Here is a 21282-nt window from a genome sequence, read left to right as displayed (position 1 = left end):
ATTACCCACAATTCATAGCAATGTCACGTAAAACACTATGTTATCAGTGGGGGAAAAATAAAGGTTGTGTGTGTAACCTGGAATATAAAATGTACACAAACAAAGAATGAAACTTAAAAATGCATGAAAGCAGAATTTAATTCAGATTTATTCATAAAATGTTTTTTGACAAGTAAAGTTATTTTTATTTTTTACACATCTCTCCGTTAAGCAAAAAGCCTGGAAGGTGTTCAAATCAGGGAGTAAAATATCTAAAATACCCACAACTGTGTGTGACATGTTATGACATATGTAACTTGTTCCCATCTGTATTCACACCACCTGGTTACATTAACTCTCCGTCCAAAAGTCAAAAATGTGTTTTTATCTAATGTAACTTTCTGCTTACAATTCAAATTTGTTTGTTTACATAAAGTTACATAAAGTTATGAATCAAGACGCTGTAAATACAGCTCAGTCTGGATGCTAATGTAGCCGTGTGTGTGTGTGGTGGTGGTTGTACTGGTAGTGATGTTAGTGATTGGCATTTTAGAACAATCAGTTAACAACACTGCCTGCACAGCAACCCCAGTCACATTCATCAGGAGTCAGCAACACGTCGTAGATGAACAGGTTTCACTTCTCCTGCTGCAGTAGAGAGAAACTTTATGTAAAGTACAAAAGTACACAACTGATTTAATGAAACATTCAAATACCAGGATCACTTCTAGAATATCTAACAGGATTAACGTTGGTGTTTACAGGAGTCTGACAGTTTGACATTAAGGAAAATATTAGCTTTTATGTCTGTACGGTAAATATAGATCTACGGTAACAGCTAGTTAGCTTAGCTTAGCATAAAGACTGGAAATAGAGGGAAACTGCTAGCCTGGCTCCTTCCATAAGAAACAAAAATCAACGCATAAGCTCCTCTAAAGCTCGCTGATAAACAGGTCTAGTTTGATTAATCCGCACAAAAACCCAAAGAGCAAGAATAATTCACCGTATACGTCTCTGGTAGAGACATGTCAATCACTGTGTAGCCCCGCCCCTAAAGCATCCCCTGCTTTATGGTCTGTTTGACTCTAAATGGACATCATGCTGTATTGAAGAAGACTGTAAACTAGAGATTGAGACCATAAACTCATGTTTACAATGTTTACTGAGGGAATAAATCAACAGAGAAGTAGAGTCATTTTAGACTAGACTTCTATACGACCAGAGGAGTCGCCCCCTGATGGTCACTAGAGAGAATGCAGCTTTAACGCGTGAAGCATCGACTTCACTCTGCAGAACCGAAGGTCGTCTCTTTGTGAACAAAGTAAAACTCTTCAGCCGACTTGCCCGACCGCGTCCCACACAGTGTGACCTCCGTACGATTAAACTCCTGTAAACAACAGAAGTGTCAGAAGTATAACAACTCTAATATATAAAAAGTGATGCAGGAGTGCTGTGATCCTACCTGCTGCAGCTCTCACCGCTCGCTGACCACTAATGAAGAAACACAACCGTCTCCACAGATACACCTAACTCGGTGTGTGTGTGTGTATGTGTGTGTGTGTGTGTGTGTGCCCATGCCTCAGGTCATGCCTCGACTTGCCCCCCACCCCCCCTCCCCCAGCTGGCAGGTACGTTACCGTGGTGAAGCAGTCAGTGGCAGCAGTAAACAAACACAAACCCAATCGAGCCGCCAGGATTGATTTGCCAGTTTTTGCTGAGTTTCAGCTCTCACGTGCTTCTGTACTTCACGCTCTACGTTATCGAGATAGAACGCTACTTTACCGTTCAAACCAAGCGTGGCACGGCGGTCAGAGTGGCGGCCATTTTTATTTGAATCTCGTTTCCAATGAATTTTAAACCAACTTACGAGTCGCGGACGCACTGAGGTGAGGTTCTTTAGAAGACACCGGCTCTCAGAGTTTGAATACATATAACTGATGACTGTAAATACAGATTGTACATCCAAAACTGTGTTTTTTTATTTGCTAAACTGCTAATCCGTCCTCCAAAGTGGTGTGGTGTTCTCAAAACTCCTCTTAGTATCATCTAAATAACATATGGTTGTATAAAAAATACTGCAACAAAAACAAGAAAGTGTCTCTTTACATGAGATACGAGATGAGGAACTTTATTGTCATCTATTGATATACAGTTCAGCTACACAGAGGAACAAAATTAAGTCTCTCTGGTCCTCGGTGCTAAACAAACAAATGAATCATGCAACAAAAAGGTGCACGCAAGACAAAAACAAGGTACATGCAGTGCAAATAGTAAACAAACACAAATATGAGGAGTGTAAACAGGTGAAACAGATCAGGTTTGTGGGTCCCAGAGTCAAAGGTTTTGCTCCTCTGCATCAACTCGCACAGTGGAGGAGAAACGAACATGTAGAATAGAATTTATCTAAGACGTCCTGCAAACCAGGCGTCCAACGTCAGAGCTGCACGAAAAGTTAAGTTGAGAGTAGTAAAAAAAGTTATCACAGTAATTTTTTTCTTTTTTTCAAAAACAAGGAATTTGCTTTTGATTTGTATTAAAATTAGAAAAGCTGTGGAGATATTCAATAAAATACCCAAAGAGAGGATTAATGTTTTTCTATTCAAAAAACCTCATATGTTTGTAAATATAATATTTGTGCAGCCTGATTAATGTGCATGTGTTCCCCTTTTAGCTTTTGTTACTGAATAACAAACTAACTGCGCATGCACTTGAAAAACCTCCGCAGTGTTTCACTTATGAAGCAGCTTAAAGACGTTTATTTTTCTTATTTACCGATACAAATAAAGACATATAAACATATATCAACCGTTGTCGTGGCTAGTAAGAACACCACATACACTGCAATCGATTAAAACGTAATTTAAATATCAAACAACGGGCTTGAGAGGACGGGGAAAGCGAAGAAAGGACGTTCGGCTGCTTGTATTTTCCTCTTTGTCATCAGTGCGTCAGCTAATCAGCCAATAGCGTGACGTCTTCATTCACTTCGCTCACCGCGCGACCAATCACCGGCGTTGTCCTTCCGACGTCACCCAGCGCCCGCCTCACATCCGGTCGTATATATGTTGCCACGAGTTAGCGGCGAAATTTGGAGAGTGTCCATTTTGAGCAGCGAGTCGGCGTCTCCGGTATAAATCTTTTTCCTCACACACAAAGTAAGCACGCGTTCTTTTGTTGTTTTTATTTTATTAAAATTAAGAAAACGAGGGGATTTAATTCTACAGCGCGCGCGCGGTTTATTTCATGGCTGTTCTTTTCAATCGTCCTGCTTTTTTTACACGTAAAGTGTCTTGTTTGCAGCAAACCAAGCTAGGTCTGTGTGTGTTACCCGTTACCCGTTAGCGCGGTTATTGTGCCGATTGAATGAGTCTTTAATCGGCTGTTGTACGAAATACCACAATGTGCTTGTTTTATGCTAATTGTATATTTTCCTTAATTTCAATTTTTACCGGTTATTTGATTCACGTTCGGCGTGCTAACTGTTAGCATGCTAAGCTTTGAGGCCTGCTAGCTCTGTTCCGAGCGGCAACCGAGCAAAGCGCGGTCCGCTTGAACACCTCGAACATTTTACACATAAATCTGATTATTGATGCTTTTTTGTTGTCTAATAAAAGCCTGAATGTGCACGTGAGTTTAAATAGTACTGAGCCGCGTGCACTGTTGCTACATTAAGGTGGTTTTACGGCTGCATGAATAAGAAAGAAAACGGTGGAGTTAAACCGTTACCTAGCAGATGAACAATGTGAGCATTGATGCTAGCTATTGTAGCTTTCTGTTAGCATCAACTGCACGTTGTTGTTTAAAAAAAAAAAAACAGAGCGTAACCCTAATCGGAGTTTAATTGCAGTTTGAGGTTCCAGATAAATGGCATAAACTGTGTAGATTACAGAAAAATGCTACATAGCTCCATTTGAATGAATTGGCTCCTCAAATGTATCATGTTTTTCACAACTGGCCCCAGATCTGAAATCCCCCCCAAAAGCCCCGATTCACCATGTGTTGGTCGTAAAGATGCATTAAAGATAAAACAATCTTTTATTGTTAGTTTCCAGACATTTTCCCTCCTAACGTGTTCAAAATACCGAATCTAGTTGAATTTGTTGTGCATGCTCTTTTATCTATTCCTAAATTCTTAAATTTGTTCTCTCAGTCTCCTGAAGAGCCCACCGTCAGAATGGCAGACGCAGAGAATCTCCTCATGGAGACATCGGACCAGAACGGCAACGATGGCGAGGAGGAGGAGGACCAGAACGGAGCCGAGCAGGAGCTCATGGCCGGAGAGGAGGAAGAGGAGGAGGAAGACTGCCAGGACGGCCTGGAGCTCCAAGAGGACATCCAGGAAGACATCCAGGACAACGGAGCCGAGGGTGCCGACGGAGCTGACGGAGCAGAGGGAACCGATGGCGCAGAGGGAGCCGATGGCGCAGACGGAGGAAAGATCGACGCCAGCAAAGGAGAGGAGGACGCTGGGTGAGTGTAGGGCTGCAACACCGTATCGATGAAGATGGTTGGTGGCGAATCTGGTCGTCTGTTAGTTGGGAAATGTTATGATAGATGAGCGAGACAATGGTGGGCCTTTGTAGCTCATGTGTTAAAGTACAGGTGAGGAAGATGTCCCTCGGTGAGGCATTTTAAAGTGTTGTCAAAAATGAACGCTACAGCGGCGAGAAGCACAGAGATGAACGGACAAATACAGATTCTTCGCGCATTAAGAATAATAGAGATGGTATTTATCACTTTACTCTGTGCGTGGTTGTATCCCCAATGTGTGGTAACAGTTTAACTTTTGGTTGAATTAAACGAGGGATGTCAGGAACCTTGTGGGATTAATAACAGGATAATAATAATAAATGTATAACGACTGTTCTTGTGGATGAACTTCTAATGTCAAGTGAGACTGTGCAGACTGACTGTACATAAGTGACTTTAAAACGCATTAACAACATGGTGTCCTTGTGTGTTTGCAGGAAAATGTTCGTGGGCGGCCTCAGCTGGGACACGAGTAAAAAGGACCTGAAGGATTATTTCAGTAAGTTCGGCGAGGTGTCGGACTGCACCATCAAGATGGACTCCAACACCGGCCGGTCCCGAGGCTTCGGCTTCGTCCTCTTCAAAGAGGCCGCCAGCGTGGAGAAGGTGCGTCGCTCTGATCCATCGTCCCTGTGGTGGTGATCGATTTAAGAAAGCCAGACGCGGTGAACACTCTGAACACAGAGCAGTTTAGGACGGCCTCGTTTTTCACTGTAATATAAAGTCCTGCTCCTCTATGGAAACGGAACCATCATGACTAGAAGTAGAGAGAACGACATGTCTTGAGTGCAGATTAACAGTTATAATGACATCAATCATTAAGTTGGATTTCTTTTGATAATTTATTTTATAGAAAAACACTGGAATCTATACATACAACTTGTTTCCAAGTGTTAGTAATTTATGGGGGGAAATGGCGGCTCTACATGTCATATTAAACTATTGACACGTCTCGTCTGCTCTGTTCACTTCTGTTCAGTCGGAGTTTCTCTGTGTTGTCACATGACTGTTGGTCTCACATGAATCAATCATAACTTCATAGTTGCTCTGAGAAGTTCAGTTTATGGAGAGATTTCAAATGAAAAATGTTTCTGATTTAAATATCTTGGTTTTAAGCTTCATTTTTGTTGCACATGATGCGTTCAAGAACCAATGTAATCTGTCGATGTGTAGTTTTGGCAATTGTTTAAAGAAAACATGCTATTCAATCCTACCGGCAGGTTTTTGGGTTCAGCGGGTTAACGCCGGCTTCTTTATTTGGGTTATTTGAAAGGTTGTGATTTTAATTTGTGCAGAACATTGTTTTATTTATACGAATGTTAAGACTAGAATCAAAGTGATTTTAACGAGCATGCACAGGGCGTGTCGTTGTGTTGCTCAACAGAAGGCGTGTTAGCACGCTATGCTAACTTTAATAACTGGTCTGCAGGTGCTGGAGCAGAAGGAACACAGACTGGACGGACGTCCGATCGACCCCAAGAAGGCGATGGCCATGAAGAAGGAGCCCGCCAAGAAGATCTTCGTCGGGGGGTTGAACCCCGAGGCGACCGAGGACGCCATCAGGGAATACTTCGGGGCTTTCGGAGAGGTCAGTTTTACAAGATGGAGACAAATCAATTAGCAGTTAAATAGACACAAATTTATACTCGTGCATTTGTTATAATGCAGACATTTGAAGGGAGACGGCCGTGTTTAAATGATTCATCTTTGAGCCTAATTAATTAAGATGCTGGCTGAAAATCTCCCCATCAAAGACGTAAATTTTCATCCAACATTTCAACCCAAATCTTCTTCTTCTAGATCGAAACCATTGAGCTTCCCATCGACCCCAAATCGAAGAAGAGGAGGGGTTTCATCTTCATCACGTACAAAGACGAAGCCAGCGTCAAGAAGTGTCTGGAGAAGAAATACCACACCATCCAGGGCGGCAGGGTACGAACACACACATCTATCTTTCAGCAGTTTGTTTGGTGGTTCATGTTTTTAGGTTTCGATGAGTCACCGTTGAGCCCTTCTTTCCTAAAAGAAGATCTAGGTTTAGTCTCACTGACGACGTCAGCGGCTGCAGAGTATTTACTGATGCACAAAGTAATGAATAGAAATGAACAAACTATAATTAATTTCCAACTCTTGACTTTAACTCCATGTGTAGTTCCTTTGCAAACGATCTCTGTGCATGTAAATGATCAAGTGTTTGTTTATTCCACAGTGTGAGCTGAAGATCGCTCAGCCTAAGGAGGTGTACCAGCAGCAGCAGTACGGAGCTGGACGCGGTGGTGGCGGAGGAGGAGGTGGAGGTTATGGAGGCCGGGGGGGTCGAGGAGGACGTGGAGGTGAGGAAATATAAAATCTGTTTCACGTCCCCACTAGTAAAAGATACGTTAATACTTTTTATCAACATGTTGAAGAAGCCGTAGTTTAGTTTTTACTTTTTAAACTACAGTAGCCTGAACATCACAACATTACACTTTAAACATGTATTTCAACTAAAACATGGGGTAGATTTAAAAAATGTAATGCATAAAAAGAAAGCTTTTGAAAAATCTGACTCTTAAAAAGTCATGTACTTAATTGTAGAATAACATAACAATAACAATACCATAAACAAAGTAGACGTAGCCCAATAACATAAACAAAGTAGACGTAGCCCAATAATAAACAAAGTAGACATAGCCCAATAACATAAACAAAGTAGACGTAGCCCAATAACATAAACAAAGTAGACGTAGCCCAATAATAAACAAAGTAGACGTAGCCCAATAATAAACAATAACAACATAAACAAAGTAAACTTAGCCCAATAACAACATAAACAAAGTAGACTTGGCCCAATAATAAACAATAACGATAAAGTAGACGTAACCCAATAATAAACAATAACGACAAACAAAGTAGATGTAACCCAATAATAAACAATAACGACATAAACAAAGTAGACTTAGCCCAATAACAACATAAACAAAGTAGACCTAGCCCAATAATAAACAATAACGACATAAACAAAGTAGACTTAGCCCAATAATAAACAATAACGACATAAACAAAGTAGACTTAGCCCAATAACAACATAAACAAAGTAGACTTAGCCCAATAACAACATAAACAAAGTAGACTTAGCCCAATAGTAAGCAATAACGATAAACTAGACGTAGCCCAATAATAAACAATAACGATAAACTAGACGTAGCCCAATAATAAACAATAACGATAAAGTAGACGTAGCCCAATAATAAACAATAACAACAAAAACAAAGTAGACGTAGCCCAATAATAAACAATAACGACATAAACAAAGTAGACTTAGCCCAATAACAACATAAACAAAGTAGACTTAGCCCAATAACAACATAAACAAAGTAGACTTAGCCCAATAGTAAGCAATAACGATAAACTAGACGTAGCCCAATAATAAACAATAACGATAAACTAGACGTAGCCCAATAATAAACAATAACGATAAAGTAGACGTAGCCCAATAATAAACAATAACAACAAAAACAAAGTAGACGTAGCCCAATAATAAACAATAACAACAAAAACAAAGTAGACGTAGCCCAATAATAAACAATAACAACAAAAACAAAGTAGACGTAGCCCAATAATAAACAATAACAACATAAACAAAGTAGACGTAGCCCAATAATAAACATTAACAAACATTACATACCTGCCATACAGGTTAACGGGTTAGTGTTTATTGTCTTAAGACTAAAGTAAAGCCTCCATGTAAACTCTTGTCTCAGGTCAGGGTCAGGGCTGGAACCAGAGCTATGGGAACTACTGGAACCCCGGATATGGTAACCAGGGCTACGGCTACAGTGGATACGGTGGCTACGGCAACTACGACTATTCTTCTGGTTACTATGGATACGGGCCAGGATATGATTACAGCGAGTACTCACAAGGTACTGAAAAAAATCCCCTGAATTTCCTTCCATTTTATATTGTGTGTAATATACTGTGAAAACATCTCCTTTACTCGTTTATACGGAGTAGAGCTTGAACGCATCATGATGACTAAATGCTACGTTAGCCGTTGGCTCTGTTGTTTAGCTGGCTAACTGCTAGCTCTCCTCCTTTCAGATTCAAACGATGTGTTTATGTTCACATGCTTTTTGTAAAATATTTGGTTTCACAGATTTTCAAAGTTTCTCTGATTTGTTGTCACATGACTGTTGGTCTCAGATGAATCATCATCAATCATGACTTCATAGCTTCACAGAGGAGCTCACAATTTAATGATTTTAACACAATCTGGTTAAGGATTTTAGATGAAACATGTAGAATAAAATGGTTTTAATTAAAAAGCACAGTTAAAGCTTGGTTTCAGCTGCTTCTTCTGACTGAAGCGTTTGTCACACATGATGTGTTCAAGGGCTGTTGGACAGATGAAAATCTGACTATGGCGATTGTTCAAAGAAAAACATGCTTTTCCATCTGACCGGTGTGAGATTTGTGTCTGACCCGTTTACCCCCCCACACAGACCAGGGCAACGGCAGCTACGGGAAAACTCCAAGACGGGGGGCACACCAGACCGGCTACAAACCATACTGATGATCACAGGAAGCGCAAAGGTACGTCACCGTACCTTTAAAACACTTAAAACTCAACGACATGAAGTCATGGTTCAGGTTTCACGCTCTACACACAACATGGATCCCATCAGGGTGTAAATAAAGTTTTACTGGCGGTGGTTCTCCAATATTCAGTAAAATATGCGTTTCTAGTCTACTGGCTGAAGGTAAATTATAACGTTATCATGATGTGTTCACATGTAAAATGTAGTTTTGGTGATGAACTTGAATAAATCCAGTAGTTTGAAGGAGATGTTTTCACATGAATATAAAATAGATATTAGAGATGAGTTATGAGCTGTTTAACTTCCTAACAGGAGCTCTAAGATCATCAAATATCAATAAAAATATTTGTTTTAATCAATACAAATACAATCTTTTATTTCCTTATTTGAATTGTTTTTATGAAGAAAAAAACACTATAAATTACTATAACGAAGTAAAAGTATAACATTTAGTATTTTTGATGGTGTTCTGAACATTTTGTTCTTACACGTGTTTGAAAACCAAATTCATTTGTAGCTGAATTTGGTCCTCCAGAAAAGGCTAACAAACCTTAAACGTTTCCTGTTACACGATGTTTGAATGTCTGATGATTATGTTCTCAACCTGTTTAACGACTGACTGAACACAACCCGTGTTCCTCAGGACTCCAGTGATCCAGTGAGACCGACGGCTGGATGGACACACTGGTGATGACTCGACCTCTTTTATGACAGAAGACCATTTGTACAGAACACATCTGAAATGTAACTTTTTTTTTTTTTTTTTTTTTATCCTTTCATTTTTAGGTTTTACTTTTGTCCCTTTGGTGTCTTTTGTTTTCTTTTTGTTTTCTTTTCTCGTCCCTCCTTCCACATTTCCATCAATGGAAGTGTAATTTTTACTGTACTTTTTGGTACCTGTTTTGATTCTAATGTATTGTAAGGCTTGTATTTTACATGTTTGCTGGCTTTACAGGTTGAAAATCTTGGCGCTGTAAAGGAGCTTTTTTTGACAAAATAAACAGTTTTCAGTAATTTTTTTTTTTTTTTTTCTTTTTGGGGTTCTGATGCTTCCAGGTTTTCGGGGGGGGTGAAAGTTATTGGAACAGGTTTAAGATTTAATTTCAGATACCAACATTATTATTTTTCTCTCTTGGTCTTTTGTCGCCACACAACCCGATGATCTGTAACCAAGGAACGTGAAATGTTTCACGTTCCTTCGTTTTGGTATTTTTCCCCTTTATGGTGAACCCAGTGTGCCAGGATCATTTTTAACTCTTATAATTCCTTAAATCTGCAACGACTGCCTGCACGCTTATTTCTTCCAGGACGTCCTGAATTCACGAAGGTATTAAAAACATCTGGAAAGCTCACAGATGATGTAATGCGGTGGGGGGGAGGGGCTTAAAAAAAACAAAACAATTATTCGGCCTCATGCAGCTGTGGCATGACTTCCTGTTTAAATCTACATACCTTTTTACATAACAAGCAACGTGTTTAAGTTTCAATGCTGGTTTAGTTTGTGTTTTTTGTCAAGTGTCACTGGTTTTTTAGAAGTAACCGCTTTGAAGTTAAATGTCTGCGTAGGTTTTTCTTTTGTTTTGTCTTTACAGACTTTCAGACCACTGGAGTCTCCTCAAGCTAGTGTCTCTGGCAATTTATTAGTAATAAACATTCTCGTTTGTAATATTTTGTGTACTTCTAATGCTTAATGTTACTGTTAATTGTGGTACCTGAAGAAGAGAAAACTAGTGTTTTATTTTGAAGTTCTTTAACACTTTAGAGTGTACAAGAGAATTTTTTTTTTTTAAATGGCTGAATAAGTCTTAATTTTATTAAAAGATGCGATTATTTGAGTAAAAAAAAAAAAAAACCTGAGGTTTTCACCTCAGGATTGCAGAAATTAATTTAAGTTTACATTGAATTAAATCATAGGAAAGAGTTTTGGTTTAAGGGAGGTTTTATCACCAAGTTCAGGAATGAGTAGTCTATATAGTCTTTAGCTTAGTGGAGGAGACGTGAAGTCATGTGACCGTGGTGGAGTTCCTTTAGAGACTGTTAGCTTTTTGTGCTACACTTCAAACATAAGGAGTTTATAGATTCAGAAGATTATCTTGATCTAAAGGTGCAATTATCATAATTTATTTTATCTAATCTAATCTAAAATGAAATGAAAGAATCCAGTGATGAAGAGACTAAAAAAAATTGTCCCTGCATCACTCTCAACTCATACTGAGCAAATATTTTCTAGTAAAGTAAAAGATAATAGATTAAAATGTTTGAAGATCCACTTCAGAGCCGAAAGTGTGGAGCAGGAGTCTATTTGTCGACCATAAACATCTGGAATAAACTTGTATTATAACTGTACAGGTCGGGGAGAACAAAGTATTCTAAATGGTTAATTTGGCTGGATGGAGATGATCATGTGCACTGTGGTTATGAGTTTATAAATAAGAATCATCCACAGCCAGTAAAGCAGTTTAGTTATTCTTCATTGTAACATGAACGGACTGCTATTTAAGAAAACGCATGAGGAATGTCCCAAAGAGAACATCTTGTACTTTTACATTTTTACATTGTGGGTTCGAATCCCGCCGCGGGCTGGTGCCTCTCTTCAGCTTTCTCTTCAGGGTCCTTTTGCTTCCTCGGTTCAGGTTAATTCTTTAATTGTATCCCGTTGTGAATATTTAAACTAAAGATAAACAAAGTAAACGAGATTCACCTCCCGTTGATCTGAGACTGATTTGCGGATGAACTCATGACTTATATCCACGTTTTCTCTCGTGCATCGACACTTTTTAAGTGCCCATGAATGCTACATAAAAAATAAAAAACACTTTGTCAGCATTTTCTACATACATACTGTGAAACTGAGTTCTGAATCATATATTAAACAGTATATAAAATAGTTACTAGTTAAGTTACATTCGTTTTTTACAGTCAAAACATACGGACATCTTATAAAATATACATTTAATTGAAATAAACACTTCCTACTTCCTGTTTTACGGCGCATAAAAATGAAAGTGGAATATTCCTATATGTCCTTGAACCTCTCTGTAGTCACGAGTTTCCGTAGTGTAGTGGTTATCACGTTCGCCTAACACGCGAAAGGTCCCCGGTTCGAGACCGGGCGGAAACACATTTTTACTCGGCCTCTGATTGTCCTAGCGTGATGTCCTGATTGACTTCCACCAATACCTGCCAACTAACCAGTAAAGCCTTCGAGTACCAGCCAATCAGAGGCTGAGTAAGGGGCGGGCCGTGTCATCACCGAGACAGGGTTCGCAATTTCGACGCAACACCTGACGCAAGTCGGGTGCAAAAGCGAAATTTACCACAGTCACGTTAGCTCGAGGCTGACGGACGGAATTTTTTTTTAATGGCGGCTCAAGGTAATTAACGGTTAACAGCCACGCCATCGTCGAATGTGACCGCGTGGATGTTACTTATCACCACGCGCTGTGGACGGTACGTTAAGAAGCTAAAAACTATATATTCACGGCTTATAGAGCTAACATAACGTTTTAATACATAAAGCTATCTTTAGCTGTTGACGCTGACGTTAGCTACTCGCTAATTAATTAGCTAACTAGTTAGTTTAGCTAGCTAAACTTAGCTAGCTAAAGATACTTTTTTGTGTCTGTCTCATAGATTGGCATTAGGCATTACGATATATGTCTCTAAGTCTTTAAATATATGTGGTTAAGTCTGTTAAGTTTTGTTTGTTAAGAAATGTAATAGTTATATGAACTGGGTGTCTGTGGTGACATGTCTTACATTTTTTCATTAATGTATATGTTTAAAATGTGTCATAAAATGTTAAAAAGTATGTTAATATTGACTTTTGCTGATAAACTGAGCACTATTCAATTGTAAGATACAATAGAATAAGATAATCTTTTATTAGTCCTGCAGTGGGGACATTTACAGGAGTACAGCAGCATAGTGGAAACAAACAAGAAACCTAGTAAAAAACAAGATCAAAACAAGTATTATAAATAAGTAAATAAAACAATAGTAGTACAACTGTAAATACTAATGAGTAAGTCAAAAATATTATATATACAGATCTTTAAATCGTAAGGGTTGACTTTGACATTACTGGTAACACATCTGTGATATCTGATAGAAAACGCTGATGTGACACATTCTTCTTGACAAAAACTCGGAGCTTGTCTGTCTTCACGGTTCATCCACAGTTTGTAATAAAAACACATCGTCTCCCGGTGAGGGGATCGAACCCTGCTTCGGCCGCAAAGCACGTTAAACTGCTGTAAATGGGTTGTTCCACTTATTTCCTATGGCTGACGTTAACGCACTACATAAGTATTATATTTTAAAGCTCTAACGACTGTAAATAGACTTGTGCCCCTTCCCCTGGGACTGTCACGGTTTCACTTGTGTATTATTTTAACTCCATCCAGGTGTCCGTCATAAATGTTATGAATCCTTTAAAGTGTGTTTAAATGTAAATCATTAACATTATCAGGTGAACCTTCTCTACATAGTTGCAGAAGACTAGTAGAGTGCAGTTCTTTAGGACAGGAATATGATTACAGTCTAGATGCTAAAGTGTAAATGACATAGTAGTAATGAAACGTTTTAATATTCTGTACAGTGTCAGAGGAACAGACGATGACATCACTGCAGCCACTGATTCCACAGAGAGCTGAAGGTAAGTGTTTCTAATCACACATTACATCTTTTATTTTATGTTTGTTTCACCAGCAATGGTAGAATCTGAGAAAAGTGTCTCTCTCTGTGTCTGTCTGTCTGTCTGTCTCTGTCTCTCTCTCTCTTTCTCTCTCTCTCTGTCTGTCTGTCTGTCTGTCTGTCTGTCTGTCTGTCTGTCTGTCTGTCTGTCTGTCTCTCTCTCTCTCTCTCTCTCTCTCTCTCTCTCTCTGTCTGTCTGTCTGTCTGTCTCTGTCTGTCTGTCTGTCTGTCTCTCTCTCACTGTCTGTCTGTCTGTCTCTCTGTCTCTCTCCCTCCCCCCTATAGTGTTCACTAGTTTACATTAATATGTAATATTACTAGTCAAGAGCTTTTACAATTGACAGGTAAACGTTCAACCTGAATTACAAGAATTCATTTTAAAACCATGAAAACTAAAGTGCAATGGTCAAAACAGCGACATCTGGTGGACAAAATAAACAGGTGCATGTGGTGAAGTGACTAAACAGAAACTGCGAAAATGATACCATTAAATAAAGGAAAACACATTCCCACAGACGACAATATCTCTGCACATCTGCTCCTAAACACGCACAATCACAGCATTTACACAAGGAACGGATAAAGTACATTTTTGACAGGCGGAGATACTGTCCACATAGAAATATGGGATCCATTTTTAATACAGGAGTCACATATATGTCACATATATTTTTGTATGTCTATACAGTACACAATTATATATAAAGTATGCATAGAGTATGAGGCATGTATTAAAAATGGAAGCCATATACTGACATGTGTCCCTCCTCGTTAGTATAGTGGACAGTATCTCCGCCTGTCACGCGGAAGACCGGGGTTCGATTCCCCGACGGGGAGAATTTATTGTTTTTTCTGTAGATGTGTAATATATTTAACGACCTAACCCGTTATAAGACATTTATACACAAATTGTGCAATTTTTTTAACTACTTTTAATGTGAAAAAAACCCTAAATGTTTGGGCAGTGTATTTCTTAGATTTGTTTATGTGTGGACTTGTGAGTCTGTATTGTTAGACATGTGTCCCACTCTCCGGGGAGCCATCACCTTAACGTGGTGGAGAGGTTTGAGTGCCCCCATGACCCTGAGGGCTATGTTGTCTGGAGCCTAGAGCTCCTGGTAGGGTCTCCCATGGCAAATTGGCCTCGAAGGGCCAGACTAAGAATGGTTCAAAAAACCCAATGAAAAAGCTAAGAAGAGTTGAGGAGACCCTGCCTGGAGGAAGCCCGGGGCCCACGTCTGGAGCCAGCCCAGTCGAAGGGCCCGACAGCGAGCGCCTGGTGGCCGGGTTTGCCACGGAGCCCGGCCGGGCACAGCCCGAAGCAGCAACGTGGCACCCCCTTCCTCTCCATCCTGTGGGCTCACCACCTGCGGAGGAACCGCTGGGGTCGGGTGCGCTGCTCCATGGGTGGCAGTGAAGGCCAGGGACCTCGACGGACCAGACCCGGGCGGCAAAGGCTGGCTCTGGGGACGTGGAACGTCACCTCTCTGTGGGGAAAGGAGCCGGAGCTTGTGCGGGAGGTGGAACGCTACCAGTTAGATCTGGTGGGGCTTACCTCTACGCACTGCATCGGTTCTGGAACCGTACTCCTGGATAGGGGTTGGACTCTTTTCTTCTCTGGAGTTACCCAGGGTGTGAGGCGCCAGGCGGGTGTGGGGATACTCACAAATCCCCGGCTGAGTGCCACTGCGTCGGAGTTTACCCCGGTGGACGAGAGGGTTCCCTCCCTACGCCTGCGGGTTATGGGGGGGAAAACTCTGACTGTTGTCTGTGCATATGCACTGAACAACAGTTCAGAGTATTCGGCCTTCTTAGAGACTCTGACCGGAGTCCTGTATGGGGCTCCAGTGGGGGACTCCATAGTTCTGCTGGGGGATTTCAACGCGCACTGGGCAACGATGGGGATACCTGGAGAGGCGTGATTGGGAGGAACGGCTCTAAGGAACGGATCTAAATCCGAGCGGGCGTTTGTTGTTGGACTTCTGTGCTAGTCATGGATTGTCCATAACGAACACCATGTTCGAGCATAAGGATGTTCATAAGTGTACGTGGTACCAGAGCACCCTAGGCCGAAGGTCGATGATCGATTTTGTTATCGTATCATCGGATCTGAGGCCGTATGTTTTGGACACTCGGGTGAAGAGAGGGGCGGAGCTGTCAACTGATCACCATCTGGTTGTGAGTTGGGTCAGAGGGTGGGGGAAAACTCTGGACAGACCTGGTAAGCCCAAACGGGTAGTGCGGGCAAACTGGGAAAGTCTGGAGGCCCCTGTCCGGGAGATCTTCAACTCACACCTCCGGCGGAGCTTTTCTAGCATCCCTGTGGAGGTTGGGGGCATCGAACAGGAATGGACGATGTTCAAAGCTTCTATTGCCAAAGCTATGGCGGTGAGCTGTGGTCTCAAGGTCTTAGGTGCCTCAAGGGGCGGTTAACCCTCGAACACCGTGGTGGACACCGGTGGTCAGGGAAGCCGTCCGACTGAAGAAAGAGGCCTTTCGGGATATGTTATCCCAGAGGACTCCTGAGGCAGTTGCAAGGTACCGACAGACCTGAAGGGCTACAGCCGCTGCCGTGAAGGAGGCAAAGCAGCGGGTGTGGGAGGAGTTCGGAGTAGCCATGGAGAAGTACTTTCGGTCGGCACTAAGGTGTTTCTGGAAAACCATCCAGAACCTCAGGAGGGGGAAACGGGGAAACATCCAAGCTGTATACAGTAAGGATGGGACTCTGTTGACTTCAACTGAGGGGGTAATCGGGTGGTGGAAGGAGCACTTTGAGGAACTCCTGAATCCAACTAATACGCCCTCTATAGTAGAGGCAGAGCTGGAGGCTGATGGGGGAGCATCATCAATTTCCCTGGTGGAAGTCACTGAGGTAGTCAAACAACTCCACAGTGGCAAAGCCCCAGGGATTGATGAGATCCGTCCAGAAATGCTGAAGGCACTGGGTGTGGCGGGACTGCCTTGGATGACACGTCTCTTCAACATTGTGTGGAGGTCTGGGACGGTGCCTAGGGAGTGGCAGACTGGGGTGGTGGTTCCCCTGTTCAAAAAGGGGGACCAGAGGGTGCGTGCTACTTACCGCGGTATGACACTACTCAGCCTCCCTGGTAAAGTCTACTCCAAGGTGCTGGAAAGGAGGGTTCAGCCGATAGTCGAACCTCGGATTGAAGAGGAACAATGCGGATTCTGTCCTGGCCGTGGAACAACGGACCAGCTCTTCACTCTCGCAAGGATCCTGGAGGGGGCTTGGGAATACGCCCATCCGGTCTACATGTGTTTTGTGTACCTGGAGAAGGCGTATGACCGGGTCCCCCGGGAGATACTGTGGGAGGTGCTGCGGGAGTATGGGGTGAGGGGGCCACTTCTGGGGGCCATCCAATCCCTGTACGCCCAAAGCGAGAGCTGTGTCCGGGTTCTTGGCAGTAAGTCGGACTCGTTTCCGTTGAGGGTTGGCCTCCGCCAGGGCTGCGCTTTCCTGTTTGTGGTATTCATTGCAGGATATCGAGGCGTCATGGGGAGGAGTGTTTACAGTTCGGTGGGCTGAGGATTGTATCGCTGCTGTTAGCAGATGATGTGGTCCTGATGTCTTCATCGGTCTGTGACCTCCAACACTCACTGGATCGGTTCGCAGCCGAGTGTGAAGCAGTTGGGATGAGGATCAGCACCTCTAAATCTGAGGCCATGGTTCTCAGCAGGAAACCGGTGGATTGCCCCCTCCGGGTAGGGAATGAGTTCAAGTACCTCGGGGTCTTGTTCGCGAGTGAGGGAACAATGGAACGTGAGATTGGCCGGAGAATCGGAGCAGCTGGGGCGGTATTGCAGTCGCTCTACCGCACCGTTGTGACGAAAAGAGAGCTGAGCTGCAAGGCAAAGCTCTCTATCTACCGGGCAATCTTCGTTCCTACCCTCACCTGTGGTCATGTGGACTGGGTCACGACCAAAAGAAGTAGATCGCGGGTACAATCGGCCGAAATGGGTTTCCTCAGGAGGGTGGCACTTAAGTTGTGCATTGTATCATTCAAGCCCTTTGAGAGCTTTGCAACCTGTCCAGTGTGTACTTAGCCTTACCCCCCCCCCCCCCCCCCCCCCCCCCCCACACACACACACACACACACACACACACACACACACACACACACTGTAATAGGATAAGACGTTATGTACAAAAACATCTGTATTAAAAGTGGAACACATATTTCATTATGTATCCTTCCTCGTTAGTATAGTGGACAGTATCTCCGCCTGTCACGCGGAAGACCGGGGTTCGATTCCCCGACGGGGAGAAATTTTTGTTTTTTCTGTAGATGTGTAATATATTTGGACTTCCTGAAATATATATATATATATATAAAAAAAATATATATATATATACACACACACACACACACTAATTTAGCACATTTATATATTTATTTATTTATTATTATTTGTTTTATGTATGTTAAGTCTTGTGTAGTTTTATCTTCCGTATCTACGATCTATATTCTGTTCACTCTACAAAGGATGATTTCCGGTGCTGTCTTTTTGTCGGATGTTTATTGACCAACGTCCCTCAGTTTTTAAGTTTTAAATTACATATATTTTGTTTGTGTGATTGTCACAACTTCCTGCTCACACGCAGACAAAACAACCGGGAACATAAAGTCAATAACCAAACAAGTTAACAGTTTACTTCTGTAATACAATGAGGAATCCTCAAAATACAACATTCATCATAATAATAATAATCCAACAGAAGCGTTGACTTTTACAGCATTGGTTCTGGAATCTAATGCATGCATGCAGGGTTAAAAATATACCGTTATGAAACCAGAGAAGGGAGCATGACCTTTTGTTTTAAAGTGTGGATGAATGTGAAATGTAATGTTCAGGCAGTGGGGACGTTAAATCACTGGTGATCCTTTTCAAAATAAAGCTTCCTGTCATCACTGGTTAAACTGGCTAATCAGGTTTAAGAAAAGTACTTAGACCAGAAAACAAGACTAAAAGAGTCCGCAGGCATGCTAGCTAAACGCTAGCATCACAACAGTGATGCTAGCGTGCAGATTTATTTAGATCGTCGTCATTTAGCGTGTTAGCATGCTAACTAGCAGTAAAAGCAAAGTACAATTCTGCAGGTATTTGGTCATGAACCGAGGAGAAATGTATTACAGTTCATCCCCTGAGGACCACGAATGTCTGCAGAAAATATCACTGGACCAGCAAACTACTTTTGGCATTTACACTTAAGTTCTTGATGTTTCAGAAACAAATGCTTCTGATGTTATTGCCCTAAAAAAACCAGATCATTTCTTAATAATATGAAATGGTTTTAAAAGTCAGTTGTACGTTTTTGTAGGAAATATGAAAACATATTTGTTCTCTCAATTTTTGTTCAGATTCTAACACCACAGGGGGAAATAAATACATCCAATCATAACACTCAGTCAACAACTTAACAACCAAAACAAATGAAGGCAAAGTAGAGGAAATTCTGTTAGCTAAAATTAAAAAACATTGAAATGTTTCACATGAAATAAGCGAGCAGGAGTTGAGACAAAGAAGAGTTTAACTGCATAGAGAGAAACATATTCTCATCGTTTTCTTTCTGAAATGCAATGACATCAATTATTCAAGTGTTTTTCTCCTGAATAAACAATAAAGTTCTGGTTAAAAACATGAAACTGAAATGATTATAAAAACAACAGCGGAGCTATTTCTTGCTTCAGACTGAGGTGGAACTGGAAACATCGGACATATTGACCCAAATATCTGAACATCTGCTGAGAGCCTACAGTCATGTTTGTGGCTCTTTTAAGGCAACAAAAAAAAAACAGCTGCTGGAAAAGGCTTTGTCTTGAAATCTGTCGTATATTTGGGCCAATATGGTCTATAATCTGGATAAACACTACCTGGTCCCAGGTTTGTGGTCATTTGATCAAACATCTTTATTTAGGAGTAAAAAGTAAACTTATAAAGGTGTTAAAGTATGTAAATTAATGCAAATACATTTAACGGCTGTAGCAGTTGAAATCGTGGCTATAAATGGTGTCAAATAAGGGTTTAAAATGGGTCCTAAAGTTACAATCCATTTGGTTTTTATCATGTCAAACACAGTTTCTAAGAATCTATTTTAAACAAGCTATTTTAGTTTTCTTCTTGTACCGATCCGATACCAGTGTGTTAAAGACAAAGAAAGTTAAATACGTCATAATTCCCTCTTAAATAACTATTTTATACGTAAAAACAAACTGGATTTATTCAAGTTTCTCGCGAAAAACTAAACATTGGAAAACATCATGATAAAGTTATAATTGACCTTTTGTCCCAATACTCATTTTAACTGACTGGAGCTCAATGCAACCTCCGTTAACGTTAGCCGTTAGCTCTATTATTTAGCCAAGCAGGACTGTGCTGCTAACGGCTAACGTTAACTAGCTGTCATCCTGCTGATTTCAACACAGATTTGTTGTTCATGTATTATCTGGCAAAAAAAACAAAACGACCCGATCCAGCATTTTAGGCTGAATGTTGTCGTCGCACAATTAATCAAATTACCAAAAACATTTTGACATGTGGTCAACCTGGGACTGTTAGGTAGTTGAACATCCGATCTGTAAGGAGCGTCACACACAGGATCGTTGTCGTTGTTTGCATGCTAATGAGCTAGCTCACGCGCGATGATGCTAACGACAATATGCAATGCTTCACATCGCGTCAAGTGAAGTAAAGATTGATGGGATGAGAGCAGACTCCGTGCCATGCGGATCGCGTCTCTGTTGATCAGAGACGTAGAGCGTTTTCTCCCGTTGCTACACATGCGTTTGGTAATAATAGAATAGAAGAAGTCGTAAAACCCTCGAGGCCGATCTTAACTGTGATACTGAAGAATACAACTGTGTGAGCAGACTGGAGTTCTACTTCCTGAAAACAGAAAATATGAGGAGAAATGAGTTCATTTCGTCATCAATGTATGACCATAGCACTCATGTTCTCGATAGGTAAACATGCTAGCTTACTAGCTTATAGCTGCAAGTCTATATGACTAGTCCTCATGAGATCAGCCTTTAAATATCTGTTACAATGTCTCCTCTCTTAACTTCAAAACAACTGACACTGAGCCAGAAGGGGAAAAAACAAATGCAGTGGAAAGAACCAACGGAAGCACAACTGGCATCAACATCGTTCCCAGTTAGCCGTACCCAAAGAGGAATGTCTCATTGGCTATTATTAGATCATCTTAATTTAGCATAAAGCCTGGGAGCAGCTAACAGTCAGATCAACAAAACAGATATGTGTTTACAAAAAGGACACTTAAGTACTTCAGTAAGAAACTACTTTGTGTATCCGCAACGTGACTCGGACCCTCTCCAAAATGTAAACGCTTCTTCCTTTTCCCGCGCTGCAGCCTTCCACCAAATTTCATGAAAGTCGTGCCAGCGGTTTCTCGTTAACCTTTTGGAGAGAGCCAGGCTATCTCTTTCTACCTGCTTCCAGTTGTTATGCTAAGCTAAGCTAA

At 41.3% G+C, this 21282-nt stretch overlaps 1 protein-coding gene, 1 long non-coding RNA gene and 3 other non-coding genes across 5 annotated transcripts; all 5 read left to right on the top strand.

Moving 5' to 3' along the window:
* The first annotated feature begins 3043 nt into the window (after nucleotides 1-3043).
* Nucleotides 3044-10755, top strand: LOC137891796 (heterogeneous nuclear ribonucleoprotein A/B-like). The gene is made up of 9 exons (XM_068736595.1): nucleotides 3044-3134; nucleotides 4130-4449; nucleotides 4947-5115; nucleotides 5939-6097; nucleotides 6310-6441; nucleotides 6719-6842; nucleotides 8253-8414; nucleotides 8994-9084; nucleotides 9733-10755. The coding sequence occupies exons 2-8, from the start codon at nucleotides 4154-4156 to the stop codon at nucleotides 9062-9064; spliced, it is 1113 nt and encodes a 370-aa protein (XP_068592696.1). The 5' UTR covers nucleotides 3044-3134; nucleotides 4130-4153; the 3' UTR covers nucleotides 9065-9084; nucleotides 9733-10755.
* Nucleotides 10756-12137: 1382 nt separating this feature from the next.
* trnav-aac (transfer RNA valine (anticodon AAC)) lies at nucleotides 12138-12210 on the top strand. The gene has a single exon. It is a non-coding gene; the product is annotated as a tRNA-Val (tRNA).
* Nucleotides 12211-12441: 231 nt separating this feature from the next.
* On the top strand, nucleotides 12442-14253 carry LOC137891783 (uncharacterized). Its single transcript, XR_011105376.1, has 3 exons — nucleotides 12442-12539; nucleotides 13690-13746; nucleotides 14070-14253. It is a non-coding gene; the product is annotated as an uncharacterized lncRNA (long non-coding RNA).
* Nucleotides 14254-14549: 296 nt separating this feature from the next.
* On the top strand, nucleotides 14550-14621 carry trnad-guc (transfer RNA aspartic acid (anticodon GUC)). The gene has a single exon. It is a non-coding gene; the product is annotated as a tRNA-Asp (tRNA).
* A 3374-nt stretch (nucleotides 14622-17995) lies between these two features.
* trnad-guc (transfer RNA aspartic acid (anticodon GUC)) lies at nucleotides 17996-18067 on the top strand. The gene has a single exon. It is a non-coding gene; the product is annotated as a tRNA-Asp (tRNA).
* The last annotated feature ends 3215 nt before the right edge of the window (nucleotides 18068-21282 follow it).

Source organism: Cebidichthys violaceus, unplaced genomic scaffold (assembly GCF_023349555.1).
Source record: "Cebidichthys violaceus isolate CVI_PGR_0920_01 unplaced genomic scaffold, fCebVio1.0.p SCAF_70, whole genome shotgun sequence".
Lineage (NCBI taxonomy): Eukaryota > Metazoa > Chordata > Actinopteri > Perciformes > Stichaeidae > Cebidichthys > Cebidichthys violaceus.
Note: the sequence above shows the minus strand (reverse complement) of the source record. Positions and strands in the feature narration are given on the sequence as shown.